We start from the raw sequence: 23,869 nt of genomic DNA on the forward strand, positions 1-23,869 counted from the left end.
TTATGGTATTTCCTCCATTGAGTTTGGATTTTAAGATCTTCTTCACTCTCTTGATGTATTCACCTCTAATCTTTTTCTTGACTTCAGTGTGCTTGATGTTGTCAGCTTGAAGGATACCCAAGTATTTGTAGTATCTTCCTCATCCAGACTCTTAATGTTATTTTCGTGGGGCATCTTGATTCCTTCAGTTTTCATTATTTTTCCTTGTTTGATAGTAAGTGTGGCACATTTGTCCAAGCCAAACTCCATTACAATATCTTGGCTATATATACGGACAGTGTTGAGCAGCGATTCTATTTCAGATGATGTTTTTCCATACAGCTTCAGATCATCCATGTAAAGGAGGTGGGATAGTCTAGCAGATGTTTTTGATGTTTGATAGCCATGTCCTGAGTTATTCAGTATTGTTGACAGAGGAAACAGTGCAATAACAAATAGTAATGGTGATAATGAATCTCCTTGAAATATTCCTCTCTTGATATTAACCTCTCCCAGCTCTCACCATTGATCTGCAACTGTGTCTTCCATTGTGCCATCGATCTTTGCACAAATTTTCTGATGTTTCTACTGACTCCTGTTATTTCTAGGCACTTGATTATCCAATCATGTGGCAGAGAGTCAAATGCCTTTTTGTAGTCAATCCATGCCACATTCAGGTTGGTCTTCCTTCTCTTGCAGTTTTCCAAGATCATTTTGTCTATTAGGAGTTGATCTTTTGTTCCTCTGCTATTGGGGCGGTTTCCTTTCTGCTCAGGTGGAAAGAGATTGTTTTCAACTAGATGCTGTTGTACTGCATCAGCTACCACACCAGTTAGTAATTTGAATGTTGTTGGCAAGCAGGTAATTGGCCTGTAGTTACCTGGTGTTGCCCCTTTTGCTGGATTTTTCATTATTAGGTAGGTTTTCCCAGTTGTTAGCCACTTTTCAATTTCTCCTCCTTGTAGTATATTGTTGAATTGCTTGGCAATGAGTGGGTGTATAACAGTTAGATGTTTCAACCAAAACCCATGCAGTTCATCTTCACCTGGTGCTGACCAATTTTTGATTTTCTTTGCTCTTTTTTCTACCATTTTTGTTGTTATTACTAGTTCTTTCATTTCAACTTCTGTTTTATTTGCATCCACCTCTTTTAACCAAGCTGCATCCTTGTTGTATTTCTTGGGGTTATCCCATATCTGCTTCCAGAATTGCACTGTTTCTTCCTTGTCAGGTACTGACTGATTCCTTGCAGTTTCTCCATTGATGGATTGGTAGAAACGTTTCTGATTGGATTGAAATTGGAGGTTCTGCCTATAGTTTGCAATTCGAGCTTCATATCTACTGATTTTCCTGGCTATAGCTGTTATTTGTTGCTTTATTATTTCCAGTGCTTCCTTGATCTTCCTTGTTTCTAAGTGGTATTTCTTGATTAGGTATTCTTTGGTCTTCTTGTTCTTCAGCTTCTTTTCTTTCATCTGTTCTAGCTTGCTTGCATGTGATCTTAACTTGCTGATCTTATTTTCTAGTCTAACCTTCCATTTTTGTGGTGCACTGTTTGTTTGTTTTTCTTTTTTGTTGATTTTACATCCCAGGTATTCTGTTATAACTGCAGCTGTGCTGTACATTAGTTGGTTTGTTTCTTGCAGTGAATTGGTGCTTATACTTGCTATTGCAGTATTTGCATCTTTTAATGCTTGTGCTAGCTGTTTCTTTGGAACAAGCTTCAATGCAGGCAGCCTTATTCTGTTGTTTTTGTGCTGTTCTAGATGCTCAATTATTCTTTGTTTCAATTCTTTTATTTCTTTAGTTAGAGGGTTTTGTTCTTCCTGAGGAAGAGGTGCCTGGTTTCCAAATGAGAACAGTTGTATATCTCTACTGGATTCTTTCACTGCCAACTCCCCCTGGTTTGCCTCTACATTCTGAATTACTTCTTGTAAGGCTTTGATTTCTTTGCCCTGGGTAAACCTTTGCAGTTCGTCCAATTCTGTTTCTGTGAATACTTTATTTCGTGTTATAAATCGGCGTTGATCTGCTAGTCTCTGTTCTGTTATTTCTGATTCTGGATGTTGTTCTTTCCAGAACTGGTGCATTCGTTTTAGATATCCTCGTCTTGTTGGACTTGATCTGTAGTAACAGATCATTATTTCTTTGTTTTCCATCACTGTGTATCTGCGACGGGTAAACACCTTTTCTTCCAGTAGTTCTGCAGCTGCTGGCCCTGGTTGCTCAGCCAACAGTCCTGAGTCCTGTAACCCATTTTTCACCAGATATCCAGGAACTCCAATATCTAGTGCGGACCTTGTTAACCCGGGCGACGTCCGAGCCGGTATGGCATTCTGAATTTACGTCTCACCATATTTTTTATGGGAGAGACACTCTTTGTCTGACTCCTCTGATGAGACCTGTCCAGTATGGTTGAACCTCTGGCATAGCTCTCATCTTCCTCAGAGTACACAAGCCCCACAACCACGTCAAGGTAGTGCCTCACTGGGGGTGTATTATTATTATTATTATTATTATTATTATTATTATTATTATTATTACTACTACTACTACTACTACTATTACTACTACTATATTATCATCATCACCTTTTATTCATTAAACATGAACCTCAGTCAATTGAACATTCAAATTGGCTGGCGCTGATGGTTGACACGGGTTGCTACCATCATCTTAGGTGTCAACCAGGTACTTCCTTAAAATATAAGATGTTCCGAGTAGTGCAGTTTTTTGTAACATTGCTGGAGTTATTGCAGGAAGCTGCAGTTTCTTGATGTATTTTACAAAGTTGTTGTTGTTGTTGTCGTTATTTACTGGAAGATAGCTATCATGACACCCCTAAGTAGTACCTCCTTTTGTGAAGCTCTTCCCCTTTTGTGTATTTCTTCAGTTCACACATGGTTCTTGTCTTCTACTCCTTTCATAGGATCATCCTGTGATTTTGCAATCTTATAAATGGTAAACTATTGTTTAATCATAATTTGAATTGTGGAGCTTATCTACATTGCCCCCCTTATGTAATTGTTATTTTCTGTATCTCTATTTCTCAATAAGAATAATGAAAGCCATAATAGAGTGGAGGCCGTAGAGGTCTATTCAATGGACCTGTCTGAAGTTATGATAGTGTTGAAAAAAGTAACTCATAACCAGTCCTCACACTTACGACTGTTGCAGCATTCACAGGGTTACGTGATCAAAGTTCAGGACTTGGCAGCCGTCATTTATTTATGATGGGTGCAGCATCCCAGAGTCATGTGATCACCATTTGTGCCCTATAGTTTATTCAAAATATAGAAGTAATTAACCATTTCACTCTTTTGTCTTTCCATTATAGCCCTGCGATTTTTTTGTAGTCTCCCATCCAAGTTGTAAACAGGCCTATTCCTGCTTAGCTTCTACGCCAGAAGTTTTCAAACCTGGCCCTTTTGTGACTTGTGGACTTCAACTCCCAGAATTTCTCAGCCAGCATGCCTGGCTGAGGAATTCTGGGAGTTGAAGTCCACAAGTCATAAAAGGGCCAAGCTTGGAGACCCCTGTTCTACGCCCAGAACAAAATCACCTGCTAAAAGCAAATAAGGAAAAGCAGGCAGGTTTTTGTTATTGTTGTTACTCTTATTTCCTAAATTCATTCACTCCTGACATCTCCAGTTGGAGGGAAAAGACATTATTGTAAAAATTTCTCACCCAATTATGGTGAGAAAGACATTGAGGATTTTCTATGTTGTCAAAGTTGGCAATACTTTTATTTGGCGCTTGGTATAAAAAATGGGAAAAGCATAATATTTTAGGCACCAGTATAAACACACACAAAGATCCCCATCACATGTCTGCCCACCACAATTACATCATTTGCTGATAACCTTATAATTTATATTTATAGCCAGACGTAACAGCATAAGGTCAGGAGGGAAGTGCATGAGTCAGATATATTTAGACACGCAGGGCTTATCCACACATCCTTGTCCCGGGATGAAGTTTTCTTCCCCCCCCCCCAAATTTCTGGAAGACAGGAACTCATGACATCATCTTCAAACCGCCATTATCTTTTCCTGAGAGTCAGTGTGATGCAGGATGAACAAGATTTTGACTATGAAGTTTAGTGGTCAAAATCCCACCCAGCCACAAAAGCTCTTTAGAAATGTGGTGATCACTCTTCCTCTACAGCAGGGGTCTTCAAACTTGGCCCTTTTAATGACTTGTGGACTTCAACTCCCAGAATTCCTCAGTCAAGCACGCTGGCTGAGGAATTCTGGGAGTTGAAGTCCACAAGTCATAAAAGGGCCAAATCTGAAGACCCCTGCTCTACAGGTAGTCCTTGACTTACAATAGTTTATTTAGTGACCATTCAAAGTTACAACAGCACTGAAAAAAGTGACTTATGGCCGTTTTTCAATTACCTTTGCAGCTGCCTCATGATGTGATCAAAATTCAGATGCTTGGCAACTGGTTCATATTTATGACGGTTGCAGTGTCCCACGGTTACGTGATCTCCTTTTGCGACCTTCTGACAAGCAAAGTCAATAGGGAAGCCAGATTCCCTTCACAACCGTGTTACTAATTGAACAACTGCAGAGATTCCTTTAACAACTGTGGGAAGTGGGGTCATAAAATGGGGCAAAGTTCACTTAACAAACATCTCACTTAACAACCGAAATTTTGGGCTCAGTTTTGGTCATAAGTCGAGGACTACCTGTACTTGATCTTTGTCCTACGCCAGAGACCCCTAGTGTTGTTTGAGAAACAGACATTATGAAAAAAGAAAAAAAAAGACTTCAGGCTTCAGGTTTTAAAGGAATGTGGATAGAAAACAAAGGGAGGAGAAGGGGAGAACTTGGGCCAGTCTCTTAGCAGACAACTGAAAAAAAGAATTTAGCTGCTTGTCATACAAAAAATGCCACACTAGATGGGCCAATTTGGAGCCTTGCCTTATCTATGGTCTTCTCTCATCGACAACATTCACTTTTTTCCCCTTCCAGAAAATCCGAGATATGCTCAGCCTTTCCAGCTTCCTGTAATTTTGTGTGTCGTTGACTTGCAAAATATAATTAGATGGCAACATCTGCTGGAAACAAAACATCCTCACCAGAGCGGAGGAAAAGGAGTGCCTCTTACCTCTACAGTCCTAAATTCAACATGGTGCAACTGTGAAGCTGCATTTTTCTCAGGGTCTTGCTTTATTGTTTTTGCTCTGCAGCTGAGTTGCAAAATGTTTTCTGCTACTTCTGCAAAAGATACTCAGCCCCTCAGCTATTTGTTTTATTTTCTTTAGATTTATATCCCACCTTTTCTCCAGGAAGCCAAAGTGGCTTAGATAGGGATCCCCCTTGATAACAGAATATCAGAGTTGGAAGGGACCTTGGAGGTCATCTAGTCCAACCCCGTCAGGCAGGAAACCCTATACCATTTCAGACAAATGGCTGTCCAGTCTCTTCTTAAAAACTTCCAGTGTTGGAGCATTCACCGCTTCTGGAGGCAGGTTGTTCCATTGGTTAATTGTTTTAACTGTCAGGAAGTTTCTCCTTAGTTCTAGGTTGCTTCTCTCCTTGATTAGTTTCCACCCATTGCTTCTTGTCCTGCCTTCAGGCGCTTTTGAGAATAGCTTGACTCCCTCTTCTTTGTGGCAGCCCCTGAGATATTGGAACACTGCTATCATGTCCCCCCTCGTCCTTCTCTTCATTAAACTAGACATACCCAATTCCAGCAACCGTTCCTTATGTTTTAGCCTCCAGTCCCCTAATCATCTTTGTTGCTCTTCTCTGTGCTCTTTCTAGAGTCTCAACAATTTCTGAAGACAAGTCGTTCCACTGTCTATGGAGATTCTCAGTCATTCAGGTCATGGTTGTCCCAGAGGTGCTTTTTCATGAGGCAACTGGACTTTCTTGTTTTTCTCTGAAGACATTTCGCTTCTCATCCAAGAAGCTTCTTCAGCTCTTACTGGATAGTGGGGAATGAAAGCTGTCTGCAAGGAATATAAATCCTTCCATTCCCCACCATCCAGTCAGAGCTGAAGAAGCTTCTTGGATGAGAAGCAAAATGTCTTCAAAGAAAAAAAACAAGAAAGTCCAGTTGTCTCGTGAAAAAGCATCCTTGGGATAAGTTGTTCCACTGGTTAATTGTTCTAACTGTCAGGAAATTTCTCCTTAGTTGTAGTTAATTCTCTCCTTAATTAATTTCCATCCATTGTTTCTTGTCTTGCCTTCAGGTTGTCTGGAGAATAGGTTGATTTCCCTCCCTAATTTGGGAGATCTATGCCCACCCAGAGGTACGTTGGACTGAAAGAGATAAGGAGCTGAAGGTCACCCAGGGAGCATCCACTGCTGAGCATCCACTTTTCTTTTCTTTTTTCTTCCTTTCTTTTCTCTTTTCTTTTCCATTTCTGTTTTTCTTTTCCTTTCCTTTTCTTTTTCCCCTTTCCTTTTCCTTTTTTCTTTCCTTTCTTTATCCCACCTTCATTATTTTTTCTAAATAATTCAAGGTGGCAAACATACCTAATACTCCTTTCTCCTCCTATTTTCCCCACAACAGTAACCCTGTGAGGTGAGTTGGGCTGAAAGAGAGGGATTGGCCCAGTCACTCATCCTGTTTTCATACCTAAGGCAGAACTAGAACTCACGGTGTCCTGATGATTGGTCCAATGTTGGCTTCCACGTCTAAGGCAGCATTCAAACTCATCGTCTCCTGATTATTGGCCCAAATCACTCAACCAGCTTTCATGTCTAAGGTGGGACTAGAATTCACGTTCTCCTGGATTCGTTTCATTTCTCAGCATTAATAGAATTTATTCAAAAAATAAGAAAAATGAGAATTTATTTCTGCCATTTTTTTAAAAAAAATTAAACTGGGTATTCTACAGAAGTGAATGGAAAGGATGAATGTATGCCACAGAGTATCCAGGTGATGAAATCAGCAGCAGTTGAGGCAAATGAAAACTTGATTTTATTATAGCTTCCAGGGAAAGAGCAGCCCTTGGTCCAAAATTAATCCATTTTCCTGCATGCTAGCAACATATAATAGAGCAATCCTGTGGGAACATGGAATATGTCTTGTGGAAATGCAAACTCATGATGACTCCTGCTCCAAGCCCTGCACAGGCCATGTTATTTCAGCTCAGAAAATTCAATTACTAAAGATCAGTTGCTCTAGACACCTTGTCCCTTATTTATTAAAGGCTGACCTTCAAGAGCAAAAGAAGTTGGCTGAATTTGAGTTTCTTCTCTTCCAGTGAACTGGCTACTGTTATAAACTGGTTTCTTCGGTCTAATTGCTTTAAGAAAAAATCTTGGTTTCTCCACCAACTGTTTCTCCTTTACTTTGGTTTCTTATACTAAAAAGGGAAAGGGTGGAAGGAAGAGAGGGAAGATAAATTCAAAGATGGATATTAATAAAGAAAATTAGTATTGTGTATTAATAATACTAATAGTTAATCTTTACAATCAATGCCTGAAGGGATTCTCAATCTTCCAGGCCATGGTTGTCCCAACCTTTTGGACTTTATAATCAATAAAATATTCATAAACAGACTGACCCCAAAAGCTTCTCTCTCTCTCTCTCTCTCTCTCTCTCTCTCTCTCTCTCTCTCTCTCTCTCTCTCTCTCTCTCACTCACACGCACACACACACACACACACACATACACACAGACACACACACATCTAATTAGCTTATCTATATTATAACTACCTTATCTATCATCTATCTGTGTAATATTTTATTAATTTTATATAAAAATCGTTTATGTACAAAGCAGTTTCCAATGACAGAATTTCCCAACCTTTTCGGTTTTGCAGATCGGGGGGGGGGCAGAGAGGGGTTGATTCTGCGTGAGTGGCAGGCAAGCATATGCACAACTCCATTTGCACGCACACCTGCCTCTCAACGAAGCATGTGTGTGCCCACTCACCTGCTGTTCGCGCAAATGAGGACGCACTTATGTGCGCTCGCCAGCTATTTTCATGGCCCAGTTGCAATCCCCTCATGGCCCACTAGTGGGCCGTGGCCAGTGGTGGGATTCAGCCGGTTCGCACCACTTCGGCAGAACCGGTAGCTAATTTTTTGTTGCCCAGGCCCAGAATGGACTTCCGGAAGCGGCATCCACACAGAGAACCGGTTATTCACGTATTTGAATCACACCACTGGCTGTGGCCCACAGGTCGGGGACCCCTGTCCTAGGAGACCTGACAGACTAGCATGTGGTCTTTAGACCAAGTACTGCAGTTAGTCATGAAACCTGGATGGTTTGGTTACATTCACAGAACAAGCTAGGCACAAAAAAACCCTGAAAACAAAGTTAATGCCAAACTGACATATTGTACCAGCATGCTACTAAAACAAAGGCAGCCAGATCAATCCCACTGCTTAGTTTTAAAGCTTGTTATATTCATAGACTGCTCAACAGTACAATGCAACAATTCGGATTTGAAGGGGAAAAGATGGGAGTGGACTATACAGGTAATCGGACTTAGGCACAACTGAGCCCAACATTTCTGCTGCTAAGTAAGACAATTATTAAGTGAGCTTTGTCCCATTTTGTGACTTTTCTTGCCACAGTTGTTAAGTGAATCACCACCATTGTTAAGTTAGTAACACGGTTGTTAAGTGAATGTAGCTTCCTCCGTTGACTTTATTTGTCAGAAGGGGTCACAAAAGATGATCACATGACCCCAGGACATTGCAACTGTCATAAGTACATGCCTGTGGCCAAGCGTTCTGAATTCTGATCATGTGACTACGGAAACGCTGTCAGAGCTGTATGAAAAATGGTCATAGTCACTTTTTTCAGTGCTGTTGAATCTTCGAATGGTCACTAAATGAATGACTGCAAGTTGAGAACCATCTGTACGTTCAAAGGAGAATATCTGAAGGATCTGTTAGCAACTCTTTAAAGAAGTCCTGTCTTCTCCCAGTTCACAGCACAACATAACAGCTGCTTAGCAACATCACTTGAACTCAGCTTGTTTTCATCTGTCCTGTTTTGGTAACCTTCCTATTTACTATTGCGTTAATTCATTGTGTGAGAACTCTGGCACCCATTGGTCCTTCTGTCATCCATGTGCCATTTTATCCCCAACTCGGCTGGAATTGTGATCCCAATACAGCCCATGTGAAACATAGCATGTTGGATAACAAGCACATGCTTTATTGTGGGGGTCCTCGGTGCTCTCTGAGCTTGGTTGTTGTTTTCTTGTACACATTTCATTACCCAACTAGGTAACATCGTCATTTCCCAGTTGGGTAATGAAATGTCTGCAAGCAAACAAACAAGCTCAGAGAGCATTGAGGACTCCACTGTTTACCCTGAGCTACACATATTGTCTTCTATTGATACACGTTTCGTTGCTCTTTGTTGGAGGCTTCAAGCAGAGGGTGAAACATCATCTGCACGAATGCTCTGGCACAGTGTTTTTCAACCTTGGCAGCTTTAAGACGTGTGGACGTCAATTCCCAGAATTCCCCAGCCAGCTGTGCTGGCTAGGGAATTCTGGGAGTTGACGTCCACACATCTTAAAGCTGCCAAGGTTGAGAAACACTGCTCTGGCAGATTCTGCCTTAAGATCCTTCCCTGTTGCAGCACCCGCCCTATGGAAGATCATTCCCCTGAGGTTTTGATGGCCCTGATTTTTCTGTCTTTCCACAAGGCTCTAAAACTTGGCTCTTCCCCCAAACATCGGGCCAAATCATGAGATGAGTCTATATAGCAGTGTTTCTCCAACTCAACTTTAAGATGAATGGGCTTCAACTCTCAGAATTCCCCAGCCAGCTGGCTGAGGAATTCTGGGATTTGAAGTCCACACATTCTAAGTGTCTATGGCAGGGGTCTTCAAACTTGGCCCTCTTATGGCTTGGGGACTTCAACTCCCAGGCTGATGAAGTCTGGGAGTTGAAGTCCACAAGTCATAAAAGGGCCAAGTTTGAAGACCCCCTGGTCTATGGAGATTAGCAGTCATCCAGGTCATAGTTATCCCAAAGATGCTTTTTCACGAGGCAATTGGACCTCCTTGTTTTTCTTTGAAGAAGTTTTGCTTCTCATCTAAGAAGCTTCTTCAGTTCTGACAGAATGGTGTGTGGGGTGTGTGCTTGAGGTGTGGGGAAACTGAGTCAGAATTGAAGAAGCTTCTTGGATGAGAAGCAAAATGTCTTCAAGGAAAAGCAAAGAAAGTCCAGTCACCTTTTAAGAAAAGCACCTTTGGGACAGCAGCTCTGTCCCATGTTTTCCTGATCAGTTTTCCTCTTTGGAGGCAAAATGGACATCTTGGAGCCAACATCTCCAGGAGCTTCCAGATTAGGCCAGCAGGAGGAAGCAAATTTTAAACACACGCTTTCAACCCCCTCCAGCCTGTTGCAGAAATGCTAGGGAAGAACCCTGCTCCCCATACCCCCCATGTGGGATGGGTTTCGTAGGAGGAAAGTCACGTTGGTTTACGGTAGCCCAAACTCGGTCTGCTAGCACTTTTTGTTCACAAAAATTTCAGTCTTTTAATAAAAGGTGACTCAGCAAAGGTGTTACCACGTCTTTATAATGGGGCAGGTATGTGGGTTTTTTGCCTTTGCTGAGAACTGTCAGGAAAGGACTCCTTGGATGGAAATTCCAACGTTCCAAGTTTCAAAACTTTTTTGGGGGATGAGAGATTCCATTCAGTTCAAGAGGGGAAGCTTCAGGTAAGCACCCTCCACCCCGTCCCAAAGGTAACTTTTTCCCAAAGGCAACTGGACTTCCTTCGTTTTTCCTTGAAGACGTGTCGCTTCTTATCCAAGAAACTTCTTCAGTTCTTCCGAAGTCCAGTTGCCTTTTGAAAAAGCACATTTGGGACAACCATGACCTGGACGACTGAGAATCTCCACAGATACCCTCCATCCTGATGCAACAGCTTTATCCTTATGGCCGAGCTTAATGGATAAAGAACTTGGGAAAAAATGGAACTTTGATATTATATGTCCTGACAGCAGCAAGAATACTTTATGCACAAAAACAGAAGGATACTTTGGGACAACCTGCCTCCAGAAGCAGTGAACGCTCCAACATTGGAGGTTTTTAAGAAAAGACTGGACAGCCATTTGTCCGAAATGGTATAGGGTTACCTGCCTGAGCAGGGAGTTGGACTTGATGACTTCCAAGGTTCCTTCCAACATCATCATCATCATCATCATCATCATCATTACTACTACTACTACTACTACTACTACTACTACTACTACTACTACCACCACACTGGATGGATGGCTGAAAAAGTTGATGGAATTAGCGCAGATGGCTAAATTGCCTGTTTTGATTAAAGAAAAGAATACAATTCATATGGCTTCTACTTGGAAACCGCTTTTGGACTTTGTGCTTGAGGTGGGAAAAAAACAAACTTCGATTTTGGGTTTTGCTGATTAGATAGGATTGCTGTTATAGAAATGGCTAGTGTATATTTTTATGCAAAAGTAAAAAGTTAAGGTTTTATGTTATTACCTTATTCTACTGTGCCAAAAGGAGTTGGAAGTCAACATTTTTTCTTCTTCCCTTTACACTTTTTTCTCTCCCCCTTTTCCTTACCTATTTTTCCATTACTTTCATTTTTCTTTGTATTTCTGCATCTTCTAGTTTGATAAACTAATAACAAATACTTGAATCCCTAATCCTTATGGCCGAGCATCCACAGCAGCGTTTCTCATTTACCTAAATGCAGTTGTCACCCTTCTTGGAACTGACCCAAATCTTAAGTGTTAGGAGTCAGATATTCAACTGCTGTTGCCCAGCCAGCTGAATCCATATAACTGCTGGAGAGCAACTCCTTTGAACATCTGGCAAAAATGATGGGATGCAGACCGCTTACTTTGTCCATCACCCAGTCGGCATCTTGGATGGCCCTTTTGATAATTTGCTGGATCCTCTCAGGACTGTCTTCATCAGCATGAACTTTGAAACTCTGTAAATAAACAATTATATAAATAAATCATCCCTGCCACCACGGGTTAGTAAAGTAGCAGGCAATGGCTCGTACCATTGCTGATGGGAGAAGTGAAGGATATTTACTCAGACAATTCAGACAGCAACCCTATTGGTGAGATGGACAGCATATTGTTTTTCTTTTTAATGACCTTGTAATCCCTTGCATGGGGTGGAGTTGGGGTGACTGAATAGAGCTGAGCGCTTGCTGGTCGGATGCCGTTCCTGATGCCTACGCGGAGGTCAATTTTCGCTTTGTGCCCAGAGAGAAATATCTGCAACTACCTAGGATTGAACTCACAGACTCCTGATTGTGAGGCGAGAGCTCCATGTCACTTGGTGAAATGGACAGCATATAAATTAAATTAATTAATTAGAAACCTTTCTTTAAAGGGCCAAAGTCCTAGTGACCACTGCTTTGCCACAGATGATTGAATAACCAGAACAATTTGTATCCACACTTCATTTTATTCTCAACCACCTTTTAAGGGAGATGACATGTACACACATGTAACACCTCTGCTTTGCAAGCTGCTGTAGTTACCAGTAGGTTTCTGACTTCAATTCATGGTCAGCACTTCAAGGCATAAGACCTGGCTGGTTGTCTGAGGGTCCTCATCTCTACACTACTTTCTGCCAATAGAATAGAATAGAATAATAGAGTTGGAAGAGACCTTGGAGATCTTCTAATCCACCCCCCTGCTCAGGCAGGAAACCCTATACCAGGGCTTTTCAACCTTTTCACCAATTGTACCACTTTTAGGATATGGCAGTTTTCTAGTACCACCTAGCAAGGTGTCAAAAACTTGGTGACCAAAAAAAAAAAAAAAAAAACCTGTTGAAAGTTGCAATTGCACTGAAATGACTTATGACCATTTTTCACACTTACGAACATTGCAGTATGCCCAGAGTCATGTGATTTATATTTGGATGCTTGGCAACTGATTCATATTTATGATGGTCACTGTGTTCCAGGGTCATGTGATCCCCTTTTGCAATCTTTTGACAAGCAAAGTCAATGGCAGAGCTGCTGGTGGCCAAGTGCTAAGGCTGGACTTCCCTCCCTCCCTCTTTCTCATTCCCATCTCCTTTTGAATTTGAACCCCCCCCAATATTTTCTCTCTTCCATATATTTGTCAAACAAGGGAAAACCTCCAGAGACAGAAAAGACAAGCTGCTCAGTGAACTAGCTTAAAAAGGCACATTCCCCTTTAAGAATTAGCTACTGGCTAGAAAAGAAAGTTAAGCAGCCAGCACTTAAGGAAGAAAAAAAAAAGTAGTTAAGTACTGGCTGCTGGCTAAGGTAGCCTTGCCAAATGGCTCCATTCTTTAGTAAAGGAATGCTACAGGCAAAATCCATTCAGCAGAAAAATACTTCAAAATCCCTTGCAACAAAACTTGCAACAATAGCAGAGCAATAGAAGCTAACAGCAGCCATCAGCCAAATAGAAATTGCCAAACACTCCTTAAGAACAGAAAGCCCACATTGTACAAATCCCAGGACTTCAAAGTCACAAAAGCATATAAGAATCCTTCCACTCTCCATCTCCCGACCTCACCTCCAGCCATTGCTGCCTTTTTTCACTCCTCTTGGAGGGCGACCCCTCCCCCACTGCATTTCTTGCCTGTTTGCTGCTGCCAGCACAGGGGGCTTCCACAGCAGTTGTAGATCAGCTCATGGCCAGCCTGCTTGATCTCCTCTCCCCCCACCCTCCTCCTCCTCCTCCTCCTCCTCCTCCTCCTTCTTTCCCTTCAGTGCAGCTAGAGCTGATTCTGCCTCCTCCCAAGGCTGCTGCTTTTTTTTCTCTCCCTCTCCCACCCAAACTGTCTCCTTTTATAGCCTCTCCTGTCTCCATCCCCTTCCTCCTCCTCTCTCATGGGGGAGGGTGAGCAAAAAGTGAGCCTGGGGCCTTTGCCTTGCCCCAGCAACTCTGCTGCTGCAGAGGACTCTCTCACAGTAAGTCCTTGTCTGCGCTGTCCCTCCCCCACTACACTTGGCTAGGCAGGGCTGTGTACCACCTGACACTTGTTAATGTACCACAAGTGGTACACGTACCACCGGTTGAAAAGCCCTGCCCTATACTATTTCAGACAAATGGTTGTCCAGTCTCTTCTTAAAACTTCCAGTGCTGGAACAGTCACAATATCTGGAGGCAAGCTGTTCCACTGGTTGATTGTTCTAACTGTCAGGAAGTTTCTTCTTAGTTCTCGGTTGCTTCTCTCCTTGATTAGATTCCACCCGTTGCTTCTTGTCCTGCCTTCTGGTGCCTTGGAGAATAGCTTGACTCCCTCTTCTTTGTGGCAGCCCGAGATATTGGAACACTGCTATCATGTCACCCCTAGTCCTTCTTTTCATTAGACTAGACATACACAATACCAGCAACCTTTCCTTATATGTTTCAGCTCCAGTCACCTTCAACTCCCAGAATTCCCCAGCCAGCATGTCCACAAGTCTTAAAGTTGCCAAGGATGGATACCCCTGTTCTAGGCCTTGGCAAAAGCAGTGATGGCCCTCTTAAAGGATGTTTGGTCTATTAGACTGTGTGGTGCTTTTTCTAGACTTCCCCCCTTCCCTCGTCCTTTTAAGGTATCCATATTGCATTTCTCATTCTGTAAGCCACGCAGAGCCTACCCATGTCATCAAATAATCAGTTTTGAAAAACCATTGGTCCTACTCCATTGCTTTTCTGAGCATTGGGAACAAGAGTCACCCTGGGCAGCAATAGGTGGCTGTTAGATGCTATTAGAGAAGGAAAGAGTTTAAGATGACAGAGGCAAGTACAGATCCTTCTGAGTCTCCCCCCCCCTCCCTCCCTCTCTCTCTCTCTCTCCCTCCCTCCCTCCCTCCCTCCCTTCCTCCCTCCGTGTGTGTGTGTGTGTGTGTGTGTGTGTGTGTGTGTGTGTGTGTGTGTGTATGTATGTGTGTGAGACAGAAAGAGAGAGAGAGATATCAGCTGTTGCTGCCTTCCATCTAGCTATGTGGAAATTTACATAACCACACAAAGCCAGGAGGGACCAACCATAACCAATCAGACCCAAGTGAAAGGAAGAAAGACAACCGACAACAGAAGTTGTTTCTGATGGCCAAAACAACAACTGGGAGTTTTTTTTCCTTGCCTAACCCTAACCTTATCTAAAGAATAAAGAGAGAGTGAAATTTTGTTTAAGCCCCAGAACTATTTGGAAATGGTTCACATACTGTAAACACCTTCCTAGAGTATAAGAAGGAAGGGAGGTACCGCACAGTCAGGTTTGCAAGATACGATTATTAAACGCAATCTCAATGAAAATAGTTTCAGCCTTCCTTTGAAGTTAATTTATTCATCTGGTTTTTATTTCTCTCCTCTATGAGTAGACAATTGAGGGAATGTTCTAATCCAGGGGTCTTCAAACTTGGCCCTTTTATGACTTGTGCAATTCCCAGAATTCCTCAGCCACTTTAAACTTTAAGAATTGTGGACATGCTGGCTGGGGAATTCTGGGAGTTGAAGTCCTCATGCCTTAAAATTGTCAAGTTTGGGAAACACTGGTCTAGATCAACTTCAGAAAAGGCACCAAGGAAAACCACAGAACGGCGCCCAGCATACCTGTCGGATTGTGTGCTTGTAATGATCCTGGAGGTTTTTTTCAGGAAGGACCCTGCAGCAACGGAGCAGGTAGCGGTACAGCTGTAAAGGGGTCTTCACCAAGTCTACCCCTGGGAGAGGAGCCATCCTCCACCATCAACTATGGAAAGAAAGAAGACAGCGTGATGAAGCTGAGCCATTTTCTAGATTGCTCAGATTGCATGAGGAACCCCAATGCCTGCAACAGAGAAGGTGTAGATGATGGAACTGTTAGCCCAGGGATATCTTGAGGTTGTGGCTGAAATCAAGAGCTCAGGGTTTGAAAGAGCCTCCCTTGCTTTGGGCCTCCTGAACTCCTTGAACTACAATTCCCAGAGTTTTTAACCTGCATAGTGATTGGCTATTCCTGAAGTTGCAGTATGGTGCAGTATGGTGCATCTTTGGGCACCAGATGAGAAAATGCACTTTAGTAGGAGAGGAGGGACTTCATTTGTGGCCACCCACTGTTTACATTTTGGAATCCTTTGGGAACATGGCCAGTCTCTTGCAATGGGCAGGGCCTCCAGGTGTTATGGTTCCGGCTAATGAAACACTTCAAAGAACTTCCAGGCATTTATTTTCCTAAAAGTCTTTTATTGTTGCAAAATGTCCGCACAGGCATAACGGAGGGATGTTAAGATCTAAGTTCTCTTCCTCTGAGCAGTTAAAGAAGAGTAGAGCAGGGGCGGGTCCTCCCGACGTCCTCCTGTATGGGGGGTGTAACCTGGACGACAGGTTCCTGCATGAGTCGGTTGGATTTTTCTCTTGTTAGCCGCTGAGCAGGTTTCTTTCGCATTGCTGGTTCTGGTCTGCTCTGCAGTCGGGGGTAGGGGACTGGACACCAGGGCCACACCATAAGCCACAGAGCAGAAGGTGATGGGAGTTGAAATGTTCCTTTAATAGGTAGAAGGAATGACCTTGAGGAACAGGAGGAAGAGCCATTACCAAGACAACGGTCAGATAAAAGAAGCCTGAGTCCAGAACCAAACGGTAACCTGAGCAAACATCTCCGCCAAGGCCTCCATAGTTCTCATGAAGATACAGGGAGGAAGGGGGAAGCACATTCAAATTTGCAAGATTTGATTTCTATAACCTCATACAGGTAATCCTTGACTTACAATCCTTTGTCTAGCGACAGTTCAAAGTTACAACAGCGTTGAAAAAAAATGACATAACTGTTTTTCACACTTACGGCTGTGGCAGCACCCCTGGGGCCCCGTGATTAAAATTCAAATGCTTGGCAACAGGTTCATATTTATGACGGTTGCAGCGTCCCGGGGTCATGTGATCACCTTATGCAACTTTTTGAAGCCAGATTCCAACAACCATGTTACTAACTTAACAACTGCAGTGATTCACCAAACAACTGTGGCAAGAAAAGTCATAAAAAGGGGCAAAACTCATTTAACAACCGCGTTGCTCAGCAACAGAAATGTTGGGCTCAATTGCGGTCGTAAATCAAGGACTAGTTGCAATAAAAGTTACAGCAGCTTGCATGACTTTGGTTTTCTAGTCTGGAGAGTTCCAGAGAGATCAGGAGGTGCTGAATCAGGGAAGAAATGGGATTACATATAAACATTAGGATGTTATTCCTAGGGCTTTTCAACAGTGGTGCAGATGACATTGGAAAGGTGACAAGCATTTTATTAATGAGAATTTTTAAACAGAGCCAGAATCCCATTTTAGCAGATTCCTTGGCAAGGGCAATAAGCCAAATTAGCCCACAACACACAAATGCACAACCCAGGTAGTACTCAAATTACGACAATTGAGCCCCAAAGTTCTGTTGCTAAGTGAGAGGGTTGTTAATGAGTTTTGCCCCATTTTACAACTTTTCTATCTTAACAAGCCACACTTGTTAAGTGAAGCATTGCACCTGTTAAATTAGTACACGGTTGTTAAATGAAACTGGCTTCCCCATTGACTTGGCTTGTGCAAAGGTCTCAAAGGGAGATCACATGATTCCGGGACACTGCATCCGTCATAAATATGGGTCAGTTGCCACGCATTCCTATTTTGATCACGTGACCATGAGGAATGCTACAACAGACGTGTGAAAACCGGTCATGTTCACTTTTTTCAGTGCTGTTGTAACTTCAAACGGTCACTAAATGAACAGTTGTTAAGTGGAGGACCTCAGAAACTGCACCCGAAACCCAACAAAGCAGCCCACGTATTAACTGATACAAATTGCTGCTCACATGCAACCCCCCGTGGTTGTGGGTCCTTACGTCAGCTGCCAAAAAAGCTTCCGGTTAGTCAGGAGAACTGTGCGGTTTTTAGGAAATGACTCAACAAGCAGCACACTCACAATCCTCCTTGTGGATTTTCTCTTTAATTAGCATATAAACAAGAAGCATTTCTTTCTGCAGTTCAGATCAAAGAGCAATTTCCTAAGGCAGAGGCCCCAACCTTTGAGGCACCAGGGACCGCTTATGTGGAGAGAGGTTTTTTCGTAGACCGGAGGGGGCGTGGTTTTGTGTGCTGCCTGTATCACGCGGATGGGGCTTTGCTTGTTTGTGCGGACAGGTTGCTGGCATACCATGGCCTGGTACTGATTCACGGACTCCTGTCCTAAGGCATTCACACCGGTCTCTGCTGGAGTCTCTCACCTTCCCTTGTCCTTCTGGTAAGCAGAAGACACCAAAAACAAAGTCACAGTGATATTGACCTCTGAAACCCCACAAGGCTTGGCACTCAGGTATAGCACCTGCAGGTCTATTGACTTGAAAGGGATTCAACTCATACTGGAATATTCTTTATCGGCCAGGTGTGATTGGGCACACAAGGAATTTGTCTCCAGCATAAGCTCTCAGTGTACATACAAAGAACAGAGTGATAAGTCACAGATCATAAGTCGTGAGATATAATCATAAATCATAAGGTACAAACAACAAATGATAAATCATACAAATAGGAGAAGGTGAGAAGATGAAAAGGATACTAGCAATACAGCCCTACTATATGGGTAAATATCTTTAGGCCTAAAACAGGGCTGTGGGAATTAGGTGTTTAACAGAGTGATGGCACAAAGGAATAAACTATCTATGTGGACATGCTGAAGTTCTGTTCCCTCCCAGATTTGGGGATGACAAATTTAGTGATTTTCAAGACCAAAAGCCATCCTTTGGAACAGGGGTCTTCAAAACTCAGCCCTTTTATGACTTGTGGACTTCAACTCCCAGAATTCCTCAGCCAGTTTGCCTGGTTGAGGAATTCTGGGAGTTGAAGTCCACAAGTCATAAAAGGGTCAAGTTTGAAAATCCCTGCTTTGGAATAACCTCTAGCTGGAGATATGAATGGCACCTCTGTTCCCTGAGCTTTAGGGAGATCTGAAAACAGGGCCATTTAGTAGTATCCTACTACTGGACACCAATTCATATCAGTTTTAATTCTACTGCTCTTTATTGTAATACTTTAACAAGGTTCATCCACGTGTTCTTGGGAAATATGGCAGTAAAAATATATTAATAAATGAATTAGTAAGACAAGGCCAGGCACAATTTGGAGGGACAATTATCTAAAACCAGCTCTGATTTACTACTCATTTGTTCCAGCCTGTTACATCTCTAAATTTTAATTGTATTAAAAGTCATGCAGCAAATACACCTAGAGTGCAAAGGTAAGGGTGTGGGTGTGTTTTGTGGATGGGTGATATCGCCTTAACTGATTATTTATTAAGCAAACTTATAGATCTATCTTTCTAAAGAAACTCTGAACTGGAACATTTTTTTTTTTGTCCCTGCTCTTCATCCGATTGGCTGCAAGTCCCAATTCTACCAGATTAACTACCTAATTTATGTGTCCTCAACACAAAACTTGATTTTGCCCTGCAAATGACACTTCTTCTCACTTTGGAATCACAGCTCAAATCTGTGGGCTGCCTCCCTTTTCTTTCTAAGTGACTCACTGTGCTGAGTTAAACAGGAGTAGGAAGCAATCTTATGTAAAGACGGGGACAATTACTGTACCTGGGGGAATTATCTAAAAAAAAAAAGGTTTTGAGAAGAAAGACCAAGGACTGAATTTCAGTTCCCAAAATAGCCTGTTTGCTCCTATTAGCTTTATAGGTACTCCTCGACTTACGACAATTGAGCCCAAAATTTCTGCTGCTAAGCAAGGTAACTGTTAAGTGAGTTTTGCCCCATTTTATGACCACTGGCCACAGATGTTAAGTGGATCACTGCTCTTGTTAAGTTGGTGTGGGAAGTCAGCCTGCCCAGAGAAAGAAATATTTGGGGGGATATTAAAAAGGACAGAATATATTTTCCCAAAGGAATAATGGAAAAATCTTAGGCAGGAAACCCTACCCACCCACCCAAAGTCCCTGCCACAAGAAGAGGCCAGGTCTGTAGAAATGCAGATGTGATAATCCATTCAGAAAGACTGGAGCCAGGAAGCTTAGAGCTGATGGGATTAGAAAGATGAAGATCCCTAGAATCAACAACCCCTCACCCAAAAAACCCAACACAGGACATAGCCATCAGCCCCAGCCCCAGCCCCAGGGAAGCAGGACATGACCTTTAGGATATAATAGGATTAACTCATCACCATTAGAATACCAGAAAGGCACACTCAGACTCAGGTCAAAGTTCATGCCACAGGAACAACTCCAAACACAAAAGCCCAAGAAGGTATAAAAACCCACCACTCCCAACATGGGGTCAGCTTTCTGAGAACCACATTTCTGTCCGGCTCTGCTCTTTAATAAACGACAACCTTCTTTCTAAAGCAGTCTCCATTTTGTTTATTCCCGGCTTGGACTGGACCCTGATGAAGATTTTTCTTTCAACATTAGTAACATGGTTGATAAGCAAAGGTGGCTTCCCCATTAACTCTGCTTGTCAGAGGGTCGCAAAAGATGATCATATGGCCCCAGGACACTATCATACATATGAGCCAGTTGCCAAGCATCTTAATTTTGATCACGTGACCTTGGGGATGCTGCAATTGTTATGTGAAAAACAGTCATAAGTCACTTTTTTTCAGCACCCTTGTAACGTCACTCAACAAATAGTTATAAGTCAAAGACTGTATTGGAGGGAGGACTAGTTTTGCACCCGTGCATTTCCATATGCGTACTTTTTTGCCTATGCTTGTCTTCTCATACTAATGTGGGAAGTTTTATGTCAAATTATTCTTCTGACATTAACGTTTTTACTTCGAATGGAGTTCCAAATTTTAAAACAAGTAGCAACTTTTCAGCCTCTTGGAAATCTGCTGTTCCACCCTTCAATCTATTATTTACAGTGAAGATAAATATTGTCAGTTTGCAGGCACCCCTCCCTTTCTAAAAAAAAAAAACCTTCTTGGCCCCAATCTTATGACTTTGGCCATTTCTCCCCCCCCCCAAATCTTCATGAGCTCTTGGAAAGATTTCAGGTAGAAATACCACCATGTAATGTGAAGCGACAAGGCCACAATATTTTAATCAGTTTAAAACTAAATATATATTTTAAAAAAAACCCTAAATTGAGCAATAGAGAATTACTGAATAAGAATTTCCACTCGGCTTAGAAAAATGCCTCTTTTTGCAGGGCCCGACTGCATAGCAAACTCCAGGGCATTTGAGATCGCAATTTAATTCTCTGCCTTTCTCCAGCATGCATTCCTCCCAATTTATGCTTTACGCCCACTCCCCAAACGACCCCCGCTCACTGCAGCTCTCTGTCTACAGATAGATGCAATCTTTGTAAAACCTCTTACCCAGTTTCCTCAGGACGCATGCGCAAACCTTCGCAAATGCTCTTTGGATAACATAGAGATAAGAATTAATATAGAGATAAGAATAAAATAGAGTAACCCCTCTCCCCATCATTCCTATCTGGATAATGCCAGGAATTGAAATCCACACATCTTCAAGTTGCGAAAGTTGAATAAGATTGCTCAGGACTAGAGGGTCAGATTATAATTTTAAAAGTAAAAGAGTAAGAAGTGTCACTGTTTTTTTTTCTTTTAGCCAGTCCAAACTTCAGATTCTGAGCCAGGGTTTCCCAATTTTAGCCATTTTTTAGATATGTGGACTTCAACTCCCAGGATACCCTATTGAAGTCCACAAATCTTTACATGGCTAAGTTTGGGAAATATTGTTCTCAACGGGAAAAAAAGGGAGATGAGGAATAATTAACAATATTACACCTGCTGCGCAGTCAGATTAAAAACAAAATTCTCACATTCCATTTTATCTGCTGTGGACCTTTGTAATTTCGAAAAAAACCTTTAAATAAAGTAATTATAACAAAAAGTTCTTTTTATCTCTATATTGCGAGCAACCAGCGAAGAGAGACGTAAGGCAGCGAAAGTGCGCCCTCTGGTGAGTAAATTGAAATTCAATAGAATAGAATAGAATAGAATAGAATAGAATAGAACTGGAAGGGTCCTTGGAGGTCTTCTAGTCCAGCCCCCTGCTCAAGCAGGAGAACCTATACCGTCTCAGACAAGTGACTGTTACTATAGTCTCTTCTTAAAAAATCTCCAGTGATGGAGTATCCACGATCTCTGGAGGCAAGCTGTTCCACTGGTTAATTGTCCTCACTATCAGGAAATTTCTCCTTAATTCCAGGTTGCTTCTCTATTTGATCAGTTTACAACCATTGCTTCTTGTCCTTCCCTCTGGTGCTTTGGTGAACATCCTGGCCCCCTCTGCCTTGTGGCAGCCTCTCAGATACTGGAATACTTTTATCATGTCTCCCCTATTTCTTCTTTTCTTTAGACTAGCCCAGTGGTTCTCAACCTGTGGGTCAGGACCCCATTTGGGGTCGAACGACCATTTCACGGGGGTCGCCAAACAACGCAGTCTGCCATTTTTTCCCCCTTTTCCTTAGCTGTGCTACTCCTTTTTATTCTATTGGCTTTTGAAAGCCAATAGAATAGACTCTCTTGAATAGAATCTAATTCTATTGCCTTTCAAAAGCCAATAGGAATTGTCCAGGCTGTCTCTGCCCTGCTGAGCCCGCCAAAAGTCCCATTCTGCAAACGGTGCTGCACCAGTTGAGTAGTCCTCGACTTACGACCGGTTGAGTAATCCTCGACTTACGACCGGTTGGGGGGTCGCGGCATTAAAAAGGTTGAGAACCACTGGACTAGCCAAACCCAAGTCCCGCAGTCATTCTTCGTATGTTTTAGTCTCCAGGCCTTTGATCATCATAGTTGCTCTTCCAAACTCTCAATATCTTTTTTGTGATATGGTGACCAAAATTGGCTGCAGTGTTTCTCAATCTTAGCAGCTCTAAGATGATGTGTGGACTCCAGTTCCCAGGAACTCTGCCAGTCCTACCCATCCGCAAAGGAATTCAGATCAGATGAGATCAGGAAAGATTAATCTGCTATAAAGTCAAGGGCTGCTTAGAGATTATGCTATTATCATCCCTCTGAGGTTGGCCAGGTCAAGAAACATTATATGGATTACATTCTAGGAATACTACTTGATTGATGAAGGGTACAATTAGAGAATCTCGAAACCTATCCTAGTTTTTCTTTGACCATCTTATGCTGAACAAAATCAAGGCAGGGCTGTTTTAAGTTTCTTTCTCACCTTTTCCTTCAATGTCTGGAGACACTGCACAGTCTTCAGTCTGTCTATGACTGCCCTTCATGGCTTGGTCATACCTTCACTAAAGTCAGCTCCTAATCGCCTCACAATTGGACAGCACTAGGAAAGACCAATCGCTCCTATCCTATCCATTGGCCTTAAAAGAAATGCAGCTACTGATTGCTTGCCACTACAGTTTTTTTTTCTCATTTTCCATCATCATCGTCATTGTCATCATCATCATCATCATATTTATTTATTTATTATATAGCTACAGGTAGTCCTTGCCTTACAACCATACCTGAGTCCAGAATTACAGTTGAAAGTCATGCTAGTCATTAAGCAGGTCATCACATGACTGTTCCCTGATTTTGTGCCCTTTTTCGGTGGTCACTAAACAAACACTGTGGTTATTAATTCAACTCATTGTCCACAAAGACAATTTTTTTTTGCAGGAAACCAGAAGTAGACAGTGGTTTCTGGCAAAAATGTCATAAACCATGGTCATGTGATTATAGGATGCTGCAAATGGTTGTAAATGCAGGCTGGTTGCCAAGTTCCCCAAAATGCAATCACCTGACTGGGGGCATCAGAACATCAAATATGAGTCTTAAGTACCTTCAGATCTGGGGTCTGGCATAACTTCAAACAGTTGCTAACAGGTCAGTTGTAAGTTGAGGACTGCTTGTAGGAAAAAGATACGAGAATCACAACAGAACAGAGCTGGAAGGGACCTTGGAGGTCTTCTAGTCAAGTCCCCTGCTCAAGCAGGAGATCCTACACCATTTTAAATAGATGGCTGGTCAGTTTTTTCTTAAAAACCTCC

The 23,869-nt window shown here is 42.3% G+C and overlaps 1 protein-coding gene across 14 annotated transcripts in view; it reads right to left on the reverse strand.

The window, feature by feature from the left end:
* The window catches only part of LYRM9 (LYR motif containing 9), a 78,934-nt gene that overhangs the window by 22,657 nt on the left and 32,408 nt on the right, over positions 1-23,869 (reverse strand). For 9 of the 14 annotated variants that reach the window (XM_039341645.1, XM_039341531.1, XM_039341540.1 and 6 more), the window contains 2 exons: positions 15,495-15,633; positions 11,795-11,887 (listed from right to left, as the gene is read on the reverse strand). In XM_039341645.1, the coding sequence (XP_039197579.1) occupies positions 11,795-11,887; positions 15,495-15,620 (219 nt within the window). In that variant the 5' untranslated portion in view covers positions 15,621-15,633. Of the gene's footprint in view, positions 1-6,895; positions 7,307-11,794; positions 11,888-15,494; positions 15,634-15,858; positions 15,911-17,823; positions 18,463-21,218; positions 21,424-23,046; positions 23,179-23,869 lie in introns of those variants that run through there. The other 5 variants (XM_039341627.1, XM_039341589.1, XM_039341609.1 and 2 more) reach the window with 5 other exon arrangements.

Source organism: Crotalus tigris, unplaced genomic scaffold, assembly GCF_016545835.1.
Source record: "Crotalus tigris isolate CLP2741 ecotype Arizona unplaced genomic scaffold, ASM1654583v1 scf7180000017550.10884619, whole genome shotgun sequence".
Taxonomy (NCBI): domain Eukaryota; kingdom Metazoa; phylum Chordata; class Lepidosauria; order Squamata; family Viperidae; genus Crotalus; species Crotalus tigris.